A 12,785-nucleotide genomic window follows, 5' to 3' on the forward strand; every position below is an offset into this window, starting at 1 on the left:
GAAACAAACACTGCTTCTAAAAAAATGGCACTTTGTGTAAGAAATCTGCATTTGAAAGAATTCACTAATCCGTATTTACTTTGATAAAGATATTATACAGTAAGTAGCCGATAATAGTAGAAAAGGAAATGCGAATATGGATCTGCAAGCTATTTCACAGTAAAATCAAACGAGAAAAAGGCGGATATGTTTCCAACGTCTCTGAGTCCCTCAAATCTCGTGTAATCGGCTGAGTCTTAGCGGTACCTTGACATCTACTGTCTCGCGTGTATCGAACCTTGAAATTTCTTGACGTTTGTTTACACTGGCATGCTTGAATCACTACATGGGGTCAATGTTTATGTCCAATGCGTTGCTAATGTATCAGTGATAGTTACGGTGCAAGAATGGCGCAGCGTTTCTCTCCAAGTAAACCTTTGACGGGTTCAGGCCGGCGCCTCGCCAGGTTCGAGTCGGGGTTCCGTTTCGAGAGAGGCCCCATCACCTCCGCTAAACGCGATAACCGACACATTGAGGATCATCGCAAACGAGCGACTAACCAGCGTGCGCACAATACTTTCAAGCCTTCGAGCCAGAGGTCTATGCTCACTATTGGTGAGAAGGATATCGGGAAATATTCACCCCGAGTAGGCGAATCACAAGCCAGGAATCACGGTCTACATGTTCAGACCTTACCGTCCGTTGACAAGGAGGAACGACTTCATAAACTTATGCCGAGATGTTTCGAATATGTTCAAAATTATCATCATTATATTCTCGACATTAAAAAGTTAGATCGAGGAGAGAGGGTGCCGTATTTGTCTTCAAGCCCCGCGAAAAATGACACCGGATCAGCTACTGAAGGCTGCGAGCGTGAAATCAAGCCAAAGCGCCATGGATGGGCTAGCTCTCGGCCGCGCCATTATTCGGGTCTGCCCTCTAGACCGCCGAGATCTAGTAAAAACTCTAGGCAAAGCTCGGCTGTGAGGGCCAGAAACTCGTCTGATTCTCGGGTAGAAAACGAACTCGTTTATCCGAGTGATGGGTCAACTGTAAAAAGCACTGATTTGTTTGACTCTCAGTTTGAAAATGGACTCGTTGATCCAAGAGAGGGGTCCGCAATTAAGAGCAGAAATTCGTGTGATTTACTGTGCGAAAATGAATTTGTTGATTCGATGCATAATTCAGATGTCAAGAGCAGAAATATTTTTGGAAACGCGGATGAGCAAATGAAGGAATATGAGTTTACAGACTCTAGAGAAGATCACAAACTCGAGCACCAAGACACGCATACTAGCCTGCAGAATGCCATAGTAACTGAGATCGAGACTGAACTAGGTGTACAAATAAATCCTTCTGTCATCTCAGGGCAACTTCCGCGGCTAGATTTGAGGCTACCAGACGAAACGCGCTCGGAACCTCGTCGCTCTGGTTGTAACAGCAAACCCGAGCTCAAACCTCCTTTCGTCACACCCGAAGACAGTCCTCGCACTTTTCGTCATAGCAGGAACGCCTCTCGGGCCACATCGGCCGGGATTCGGAGCGAGTGTGACTTTTACGGAGTAGCTACGGAGATTTACAAGCCTCACCTCGAAGCGTTCACCACGCGTATACCTCCACTCAAAGCACCTGCGCTGATCACTCACTCCGGCCGTAAGCACCACACCACCCCAGACTATCAGCGCTACAGGATCCTGTGCGATGCCTTCAGACCAAGCTCCGCCCACGAGACAGGCAGGCGACAAGCTAAAGGCGGTGCCCGCAGACCCAACTTCGTCACGGCTACCGAGCTGGACTATTACATTGACGTTGTGACAAGCATCAATAACTTCTCGTAAGGTGTTTCGTCACGGCTAACGAGCTGGACTATTACATTGACGTTATCAATAACTTCAATCAATAATTTCTCGTAAGGTGTTTCGTCACAGCAACCGAGCTGGACTCATTGACGTTGTGACAAGCACCAATAACTTCTCGTAAAGTGTTTCGTTACGGCTACAGAGCTGGACTACGACATTGACGTTTTGACAAGCATCAATAACCTGTCGTAAAGTATCTCGTCGGCATCAATAACCTGTCGTAAAGTGTCTCGTCGGCATCAATAACCTTTTTTCACTGTTCCGTTACTTTTCGCAAAATTTCTTGCTAGATGAGGCAAGGTGTCTGTGGGAGGGTCTGATTTATCAAATCTGATTTATTTAATCTCTGTAAACTTAATATTTCCAAACATACTCGTATTTTGTATTAGGAAGAGGCAAATGGGTTTAAATTAATACTTTTTCGCGATGCTTCCCTTTGTCTGATGTGCGTGATGCGTTGTTTGCACTTGCCGGGAAGTATACTCAGCTGACAAGATCAGAGCAGATAGAGCCATTTACTAAGCAAACATCGCAATCTGGAATCATCAATGAAATCATCTTAAGGTAATTTGATCTTTTAATGGTAATTGATGCCAAGAACGTGATATCTGACCGTTGCTTTTTTGAAGAGTATATTGGCACAGTATCAAATTGTTGAACGAAAGTTTTGACTCGCACTCGCTCCACGCGGACTCGTATGCAAACGACCACACTCGTCATAGCTTAAGCTGAGATTCAGTCTCCCTCCTGATCGCCGAATTTTAGTGATGATCAATCCCCAGTACTCTCTTTACTGCGTTCTCTATGTCCGTGCAAACAAGGCATATAAAAACAGGGTCCAAACCGGCTCTCGCACATAGCAAGGCGTCCACTATCAGGTCAACACCTCGTAATTGGCACGCTTCAAACTGTAGCCCATACAGCGCGAGCACAAACTTCGGCAAGTAGCATAGGACGTAGATAGCGATAACAATAGCGAGACTGATTGTAAGCTTGGCGCTATGTACGACATGCCTTGACGATGAATCAGTGCTTGTCTGCAAAGGGTTGGTCATCTGCGCTTGTATTTGGCGACGATGGCGACGCACCGTGACGACTATGGCAAGCTGTAACACTCCTGTACATAGTGATGTTAGTCCAGTCATGGCGAGGAAGACGTGTCCGACCACACGCTGGCGAGCGTGGTCCACGCTTAGTGCCTCGTGAATACACGCGAGTGCAATCGCACACACCCAGATCCCCATACACAGACCGATGAGTCGCTTGGTTGTAGCAATAATCGAGTACTTGGAGTTCGCGTACAAATCCAAGCAGCGTTCAACGCTGATCGTTACCAAAGTCAGAAAGGTCGGCGTACTAGCAAGATAACGGCAAGTGTTTGTTAAAGACCCCAGATTTGTTGAGTACCCCTTAAAGTGAATGCCATTCGCGAGAAAAGCTATCACGACTGGCTGCGTTAGGAGCCCTGTTAGCAAGTCGGCGATAGCAAGGTTGGCGAGTAAGACATAGGGCGGTGTGTGTAGCGAAGGGTTCTTCCATATGGCGGCCGTGACGAGAACGTTGAACACTATGGCAAAAGGCGCGGAGAGTGCGTTGATGACAATCGTGGCGATATTTGTAACGAGATCTTCGCTTGTCTGGCAGTTCACACTGGAGTTGCTTGAGACGTTCGTAGGAAAAGGCATCTTATTAGTCTGAATTTTTTTTTTACAGAGAACGCTTTTCACCTGATGCAAACTGAATACAATATTCCCTCCAACAGTTCCTGATGCAAAGTAAATAAAATTTGCATGCGATCACAACACTAATTCCTTAGATCCTACTGGCAGGTGCAGTTTTCGTCGGAAGCGCGTAAAATCAATATTAGTTTGTCAATTTGCTATAGATCGATATGCTCTCACAAAGTCGATGCAAACTCACACATCAACATAGAGTAACTGTAGCTTGGATCATTTTGTTGTCTAATTCTATCCCAGGCTTTTATTTTATTATTTAATTACGATTTTCGTATTAAGTTTTCTTTAATTGAAATTTTGCTCAGATAATGAAATATGGCTATCGTGTTTCAAACAGACGGAGAGTGAGAGGAGCAAACAAATACCGCTTTTGCCGGAGGGGGGAGGTTATAATTGTGCGAATTGTAGGCACCTATCGTAAGATAAGTGAAATTGCTCTCTGGGGAAAAACAACCGCCGTCGATTAAATGGGTGAAAAGTGCAATCAGGGAGGGTTTTGTATAATAGACATGAAATGGAAAACGACGCAGGGCAAATGCTCAAAACGTCGGTGCAGCTGCACAGTTTTCACAGAAGCGTACAACATATTACTTCAACCATTTGTTGATTTATTTTCCTGATTCCACCACGTCTATATAAGACCACCTAGTTTTTCAGTTAGATAAAGCAATCTGTGATTTTTCAACTTTTTTGAACGCAATGACATTTCTTAAATTAAAATTTTGGAGTATTGAGATTAGCTATTAGAAACTCTTTTTCTTTAAACATTAAAAAGTTGTAAGTAATGCGCTTCATTACAACATATACAAAGAGTCCATTACCAGTGTTTGGTGTAGCAAAAGAAGGACCGTACAAAAGTATTGTTGCGACATTTTGTACAGCCTCATTTTTTATTAGATTTATTTGCTATTCAAAGCTTGTGTGGCTAAATTTGCCTGAAGGGGTGGTTGTCTGTTACAAAAAGATATGTCTGCTTCCTCTATGTATGAGAGAAAAGGTGATCTCTTTTTTTTCTTGAACTTCCTAAAATTTACGATATCAAGCTAAAAAGTCTTTTTATCAATCTTGGCCAGTGGCTTAATTAGGTTTTTACTAGTTAAGTTTACCTTTCCAAAAAATAGGTATCTTTCATATTCCGAGAAACATTTTAAATTTTGATTAAAATCCGAATTATTACGTATTTTAAGATCTATCTTCATGTTTAAAATCTAGCTTGGGAACGTATTTTCCTCACAGAATGAAAGGGACTAATTACGTAATTGCCTCCGCGTTGGATTCTGGGTTTAGAGGTGGTGTGGACAACAGGTTTTTTACCTCCATACACTAAACAAAGTCATTTTTGTTTCAATGCTGAACAAAATTGAGAGCCCATGAAACCAATAAGTATAAGATAAAAAGCGACAATTCATCCATGAAAGCCTCTTTTTATTATCTATGATGTCTTATTATTTTTTTCTTTTCAAACGCGAAAACAAGCTTGAAGTCAAGGTATTGGGCGGTACCTTTGAGAGTAATTATTGATTGTAGTCGATGTCAGGTGATCAAGTACGTTATCCATAAAGTTCAATTAGATAGATAACTGTTTGTATCTTTTAACAAGCGAACATAGTAATTTCCTAAGTTTTTATTTTGCTCAATGTATTCTGATTTGTTTCAAATGAAAGGATATTTTAACAAGAAAAACCTAATACCAAACGGCGCGACGTTCCTGGATAAGGATGCACAATTAGCAGATGGCATAAAAAGACTGCTAGACTTTGTGTCCAACGCCATCCTTGCTTCTAACTAGTTCCTTCTCAACGCTTCTTATACCCACGCTCTCTGTGGGTCCAACGCGTTATTTAATCGAACCCAAAAACGGGCCGCTTCAGAAAGACCGAGAGGGTATGCCCAGACTGACTATTCAGTCTTTGACATCAAATGGAAGACTAGCCTGTATAGCATGCGCGCAGAGTAGAAGAGGTGGTGAAGTGAGGAAGAAGTTATTGTTTTTCCCCCTAAGGCACGAGGTCCCTTTTCCTTTTCGTTCCCTCTGATACTTGCGCAGGCCAGGGGAGATCACGCTCAGTTTGCAGCCCAACCAGACGCCGCAGCTCTACCTTGATGTCTGTCTTCATGAACGCGTAGACAACCCAGTTAGCACACGAATTGAGATGATACAAAATCCGAGTCGCTGCCACCAAGTGGAAAGAAACCTCACGGAAGAACACGTAGTTCATTACACCTTTGTAAATCGACGCCATAAAGCAGAGATTGAAAATGAAAACCAAAAGGCCGACGACATGTAAAGTGGGCTTATTCTTGTAGCGCCGCGGGTGAGCGGGTAAGATGGCGCCATGCTTGTGGTTGAATTGCAAGGTGTGCGATTGCTGTTGGACAGAGCGTCGCTGTCGCTTGACAACCATCGCCATCCTGACAAACATCATGACGAGGAAAAAAGAGGGAAGAAACTCGAAGAAAAACAAGAAAGCGGTCTGCAAGGCTTTGTACCCTTGGTACTTGTGAAGAACGACGCAGACAAACCCTGGGACAGGAGAGAATATTCCTATCAACCATGCCAGTGTAATGACTAGCTTGACGCGAAATGGGGAGACGAGGGTAGGATAGGCGAGAGGGTGCACCACCGATAGATACCGGTCAAATGTCAGCGCGCAGAGATTCATGATAGATGCCTTGACTGTCATATCATAGAACAATTTCGCTACCCACCAGTTGCAGACTGTTCCGCGCAGAAGAGTACAGGCCATTTCAAACGGGCCGAATACTACCGTGACAGATAGATCAGCCACTGTTAGCGAGAGTATGTAAGCGTTAGATGCGGTGTGTAACCGAAAAGTCCTGATGATCACGTACGCCACGGCCCCATTCCCCGCCAGTGATAACACCATGATTATGGTACGTGGAACCCAGAACCACGCTTCTTTTGGGTTCACGGCGTAGAGAGGCGTATCGCTCATCGCTTAGTAAATTCTATGATAATTCTAGTTATCCATGTTGACGAAACCACAGAGAGCTCTCACAGGTCACTGCTTACCACTCATTAAGCGATGTCTGTGGAAAAAGTGATTGGTACTTTTAAGTTATACATTTCCTTGTAATTGATGGTTACACAACGAGTTAACATTGGTCACTGCCTTAGAAAGTCTCGTACGATCGAACTGCGAAATGGGAATTTGAGCGTCTATCGCTTCGGCACTGCAATAGAAATTAGCTTCTTTAGTTGATATTTTGTAGCTTTTAAAGATCGCACCACTGATAGTGTTGTTCTAGGACTGGTCCTATGACCAGCTGTAAGTAATTTTTACTAACACTTGTTAAGTAATCAGTAATACCACTTGACAGAATTCTCCTTTCCTCTCCATGTCGATTGTGAAATATATTATAACCTCCAGCTGAATTATAAGTGTGTCAAGAAGGCTGAACTAATGGGTTCTGTTCTAGGTGAGTATTTTTAATCGAGAGGTGGTAACAGTTTTGTTAGTATTTGTATGTTAGTACTTCCGCACTTCTCAACGTTTGCGATTAATCAGTATTGTCAAAACTACTGCTGCTTGGAACAACATTTATAATTTTACATAGCTTTAGGAGCTTTGGATATATGTTGAAATGAAGTCGATACTGTTTGCACCGCCGCGAAAAACATTTTTCAAAGAGTTTAAATTGACATCGAAAATCATCGCGAAGAACTGGGCTTTTTAGAATGTTAAAAATTTAGTTTTAACCCATTTCAATAAAGGTTTCCGAATGAAAAGATTACACATGGCTACTGACATGTTAAACTTTAAAAATAAAAACCAAAACCAAAGCAGCAGGCTTTTTACTTTTCTGGATTCTTACGCCTCAAAACCGCTCGATATTCTGTTTGAACTTGTCCTAAGTTATAATTATTCCGCTAAAGAGTTTGAAGCGGTTTAAAAAGGCCAACGCAAAATTATAAAAAAAAATATTTTGGGACGAGTTTTTTGGCGATGAACTGCTCGAATATCTAATGAATCCTCTTTTGAAAGCTTTTTGTTCTACGGTTTTCAGTTTTGATGTTTGAAACCGGTTCCTTACTAAAATAACTTTTTCAGCTGTTACTTAAATTCCCAAAACTCCGCAACCAAATAGTATAAATCACCTGCATTAAAGAATCAAACTTTATACGCTACCTTATTTTTACGGTTGAGCTCACATTCACTTCTAGTAGCTCTGTGACTTTGATGTACACATCGGCCTTTTAAGTTTTTTGTTTGGCTCAAGGACCACCTGCGCTGGCGTTGGCGACAAAATTAAAGGACCAAAAAAAAAGCCAGCAGCCTTGCCATAATGTGCTCACAACTGTTACGCGAGCATACAGATATAGAACTGAGGTACTTTCATGGAAATACCTCCAGTTTTCATCTGCATTGCGATTCGATATTTTGGTCGCATAGAGACCTCTGGCCCTTGATTTTAATAAAAAGAGAAGCCCCGAAATAGTGTCTCTTGGCACTTTTTTCACAGTAGGTACACAAAAAAATAATCGAACTTTTACCATTCGAAATAATATTTGATTGTTTATTAAACACTCTGATAACCCTGAATGAGTCCACCTGAAATCCTGGGGGTTAAGGGGGGGGGGGGGGTGTGCACCGGAAACACACTAAAGGGGGTGTCGTGAGTCCAAATCTTCCCTTTCCCCTCGAAGGGTATTTGATTAATACTCCCTAACGTAGCTTCCATACCAAATGTTCAAAGTGTCAGACAGGTGTGGGCGCACTGTAACCTGGTAGACAGGATCGCTATGAGATGACGTCACAAAAGTCTTCAGAACGAATTGGATTGGTCAACTCTCAGACAGATTTCAACATGGGCTTTGTCCTCACCGTAAAGACCTTATCAACTATTCTTTGTATTGAGAGAGAGCCTTGCATATTATCCTTGCTTGGTAATCCGCTGTGGCTACTATTTCCTATGCGGGCAGCTAAAAATAAAAACACAAGGCTCTTGATTTACCTTGAATATTCAATAATATTCACATAAGCGGGCAATGTTCAAAGATAAGATTGTATGTTAAGTGACTGTCAAGAACGTTGAAGAGACTCGCGATATCATTCGATAAAAGAAGTATTCGTTTTATTAATTATGTTGCATCTGCTGTCGCCACAAAGAGCACTTTATTAATTTTTGGCTCTACAACCACACATCTTTTCTATAGATATCAGAGACAAAATTGTTCTTAAGATTTCTTCAGCGCAGCGGCCGCCAACAAGGGTTTAATTTTGTGTGTAGCTCATTTCTTATCTTTTTTGTCCCATTTTTTTTTTGTCCCGTTTTGTTCCCGGGCTAATGCACGAAAAGTTCAGGCATTAAAAAGGAATATATCTAAATAACGTTATTTTTCGGGATAGATGTGTGTCTCGTTATATTTTGTGCGCATTTATCTAATAGCAACAAATAGGTCTGTTTTCCTAATTTTCTGCGATATGGATGAAAATTTGTCATTTCTTCGCTGTCTCCTTCGGTGTCGTAGAAGGAAGAGTATAAAAAGCAGAACCAAAATCACGCAATGTTCCAGTCTGAAAATGCGTATTTGAAGGTATTTGCAAATAGCAGACCAGTAGAATAATAACAACCTCTTGAAGCCTTAGAGTCCGGCGACCACAAATTTCCACTTAGGTTGGTAATAATCGTGCAGTTTTTTGTATCGCAGTTTTGTGACGCCTGTGCTTTTTATTAACGCTGTTTTTATATTTTTTATTACTTACCCAGGGGTTTTAAGGCTTCTATATAAGACACAGAGACATAACACACATCTTTACACGAAGATGACACCCTATCCCAAATGCGTCATTATGCATTTTGCCGTGGTTTTGTGAAAAAAAAAAAAAAAAAACATTCAAGATGTACACCTCGTGTGCACCAGATTACATATTATTGTTCAATCTTCACAGTTATCTTGGGTTCCTTAGCAGCTTCCTAGTGCTTTGGCTTGTCTTTAACCATATGAAAACATAATCTCATCACATTCTTTTTACAAGGGCACAAAACGGATCTGTTCCGCAGCCCGTTTTTATGCTGGCTTGGGAAGATGTTAGACCCCTCGGTTGCTGGGGAAAAAAGTCGTCCCGAATGGTTCTGCTGGCAAATTTGTGGAGTTGAACTAGTTGTGCTGCGAATATTTTTTGGTGCGCTGGAACGGATGCTTGGGAAAAATAAGTCCCGATCGGTTATACGGACAATTATTCATGTACTAAAATACCTAACCATTGCTTGCTGGGAAAATAACGGAATGGAACAGATAATTTTTCCCCAGCAATATTTTAAATGGATATTTTCAGCATCAGAACATATTCTAACGACGAAATGTGCCATTTTAACGTGTTTCGGGAGGGGGGATCGTTGTATGCCCCTTGTTTTTAAATGAGACACCAATACTGCACACGGAGCCCTCTACTATCAATTAGCGATGGCGTCACAAATAATCCACCTCTAATAACAAACACCATCTTATAGTACTTCTATAACTGAAGCTTGTTATACGGTTTATTATGATGAAAATTCTGAATCCAATTATTCTTTAAAAGCAGCTACAAACGAAGCATATAGTCCCCCTCCCCAAGAAAAAAAGTAAAAGTAATAAACAAACAAATACTGTACATTCTTTTATATATTATTTCGTTATTTTATTATCGGAAAGACACGTCAATGTCTGTCCACGCAGACTGGATGTATGCCTCCACGAGTTCTGCGCCAAAGAAGCCTTATTTCGTGTTTAAAGTCATTTTTCATCACAGGGTATACTGCTCCATTCGCTGCCGAGTTCAGATGATACAAAATACGGCTAGCTCCCACGACCTCCTTGGAGACGAATTCAAATAGTATGTAATTAACGACCCCTTTGTAGATAGACAGAAAGAAACAAATGTTGAAAATCACCACCAAAACCCCAACAAAATGGACGTTCCAGACCTTCCTTTTTCCACGGATTACTGTCATTTTATCTCCGTAATTAAAATTCACCTGGGCCAGTTGTGTCCTTGCGAATTTAGTCTTGCTGTTCACGATATACACCATCCGTAAATAACCAGCCATGAGAAGTACAGACGGTGCTAGCTCGCAGACAACCAGATAGATTATCTGAGTGTAACGGGAGGCAGACAGGTATCCTTCTTTCACGAGGAGGAAATACGGCAGAGGCGTGAGAATCGCTGCAATCCACGTGAACGAGATGATCCATTTTATCTTCTGGCTGGTCATTGCAGACATGTAATTTAAGGGGCTTACTGCCGCCAGGTATCTATCAAGGGTTAAGGCACAAAGGTTAAAGACCGAAGCATTGACTGCCATATCGTAGAAAAGCTTTAGTATCCAAACGTCACACAGCCCCGGATACGCTCTGAAGCATAGAAATTCAAATGGTGTTATAAGCACCGTCAATACCATGTCTGCAACAGAGAGCGAGCAGATGAACGCGTTAGGTGCTGTCCTGAGCTTTGCACGAGTAAGAATGAGATAAATAATAACGCCATTGCTGAGCACAGAGGCGAGAAATACCGCACCCCGAGCAGCCCAGAACCAGAGGTCCACTGGGTTCGGGGAGAGAACCGGCGCGTGCATCTGGATTCTAGTAAACAGTGTAGGGCCCGCGATTCACAATGAACGTCAAGTTACTTGTACGCTCATATGAACGTTTTTTTAATACATTTAAAAATTTGACAGGTCGTATGACTTTCTGATACGATGAGCCTTTATTGCTTTACTAGGCGCACCTGTTCCGCCATTTAGTTATGTCAATACACACTTTTTTTATATGAATGGCTAATTTTCAGTTGAGGCTGGGCCTTTTTTTTTTCCCGGAGCATTTTAAGGCTGAATATGTTCTTAACGATGTTCTTAAAATATAGTGTACTGATATAAAAATATAATACACAATGAATTATTAGGAAAAGAATTTTACAAATGACCAATAGCAATAATATGTTTTTATTATGAGCACAATTTGATTCTGCATTTTGGAACGCATCAGGACTAAAAAAATATTTTTCTGCTATCTAAGCCTCGGCATGTTCTAAGCAGGTTCTTAAAATTTTGTGAAATCTCAGGCTGGACGCTCTTATAAAAAAGTTTCTTATAAAAAAGAGTGTAGTACAAAGAAAACAGAAATGAGTAACATTTTCAAGTGTGTTCGGTGCTCAGTCAAAGTACATAACCCTGGAACAACTGAGGAAGTGACAAAGCAACAGAGCGAATGACAAACTACTCCGGGAGAAGGGGGAGGTGGACTTGAGTCTTAATTCTACCATAGTGAACAATGATTAGAGTTTTTACGTCGTGTGGTGGAAACGTCTGAAATGGGGGAAACGTATGTACCAGACAGAGTGCATTTCACGACTGGCTATTTGACGGTTTTTATGCTCTGCGAGTTAGAGGAGTCAAAGCCTGATCAAAAAGACTTCAAATCTTTCAATATTTTAGCGATTCTAGATCTGTGGTCGTCGGTCTCCATATTCATGAATCCTTTCATTTTCACATATTTTAGCAATTAAGAGTCGGAATCCAGATGATAATAAACTAGTACAGAGAACGAGAAAAATACATTTAAATACAAAATATTGTTTTAAATGTACAAAAACCTGATAAAGTCTGATTTATACAGTACGATGTAATCGTATGCGACATGCCTACAACATGTCTTAGCCTTGAATTACACACTAACTACGACGTTCGTAGTTAAACATCGTAAAAGAGCAGGGGCGGGTCCAGGATTTTAAAATGGGGAGTGGATAATGGCCGGATAGACGCGGCATATAACTGGTCAAGTGCATAGCTGTCAACTCACCCGCATTAGGCGGGTGTCACAAGATTTTGGACCTCAACACAAGACTAATTTTTGTTAGAATGTTGGCGAGTACTTTTACCCGATTTCACAAGATCTCTGTCCAAGTTGAGTTGACAGTTGGTTCTTGGTAGGTCACTACATAAATCTTACAATACTTCACGCGTCAGCCAAGTCAAGCAGGCGAAGGAAAGTGGACAGTACCTCCCGTCCCTCAGACATTTTTTCTTCAAACAAAGTGACTTTTCAATTTTTTTTTACTCAAAAAGGGGGGATATCCATATACCTATGGATATATTTATTTTATGTGACTCGACCATACAAGGCATTCTGTGAGGAAGTAGGAGTTTCAATGTTTTGGGCATTGGAGAAAAAGACCTGATAACAAGTAGGACCAAAGTAATGCCAAGT

The 12,785-nt window shown here is 41.5% G+C and overlaps 4 protein-coding genes across 4 annotated transcripts; 1 reads left to right on the plus strand and 3 right to left on the minus strand.

Annotated features, from left to right (window-relative positions):
• The first annotated feature begins 4 nt into the window (after nucleotides 1-4).
• On the plus strand, nucleotides 5-2,269 carry LOC116608640. The gene has a single exon (XM_032369802.2). The coding sequence runs from the start codon at nucleotides 387-389 to the stop codon at nucleotides 1,815-1,817; it is 1,431 nt and encodes a 476-aa protein (XP_032225693.2). The 5' UTR covers nucleotides 5-386; the 3' UTR covers nucleotides 1,818-2,269.
• Nucleotides 2,270-2,589: 320 nt separating this feature from the next.
• LOC5515915 (melanocortin receptor 4) lies at nucleotides 2,590-4,069 on the minus strand. Its single transcript, XM_048731898.1, has one exon. The coding sequence runs from the start codon at nucleotides 3,521-3,523 to the stop codon at nucleotides 2,600-2,602; it is 924 nt and encodes a 307-aa protein (XP_048587855.1). The 5' UTR covers nucleotides 3,524-4,069; the 3' UTR covers nucleotides 2,590-2,599.
• A 913-nt stretch (nucleotides 4,070-4,982) lies between these two features.
• On the minus strand, nucleotides 4,983-6,749 carry LOC5515867 (allatostatin-A receptor). The gene has a single exon (XM_001635915.3). It carries the CDS (start codon nucleotides 6,529-6,531, stop codon nucleotides 5,572-5,574), a length of 960 nt encoding a protein of 319 aa, XP_001635965.2. The 5' UTR covers nucleotides 6,532-6,749; the 3' UTR covers nucleotides 4,983-5,571.
• Nucleotides 6,750-10,061: 3,312 nt separating this feature from the next.
• On the minus strand, nucleotides 10,062-11,358 carry LOC5515914 (octopamine receptor 1). Its single transcript, XM_032385703.2, has one exon. It carries the CDS (start codon nucleotides 11,153-11,155, stop codon nucleotides 10,241-10,243), a length of 915 nt encoding a protein of 304 aa, XP_032241594.2. The 5' UTR covers nucleotides 11,156-11,358; the 3' UTR covers nucleotides 10,062-10,240.
• Nucleotides 11,359-12,785: the final 1,427 nt, after the last annotated feature.

The sequence above is a fragment of the Nematostella vectensis genome, chromosome 1 (genome assembly GCF_932526225.1).
Source record: "Nematostella vectensis chromosome 1, jaNemVect1.1, whole genome shotgun sequence".
Taxonomy (NCBI): domain Eukaryota; kingdom Metazoa; phylum Cnidaria; class Anthozoa; order Actiniaria; family Edwardsiidae; genus Nematostella; species Nematostella vectensis.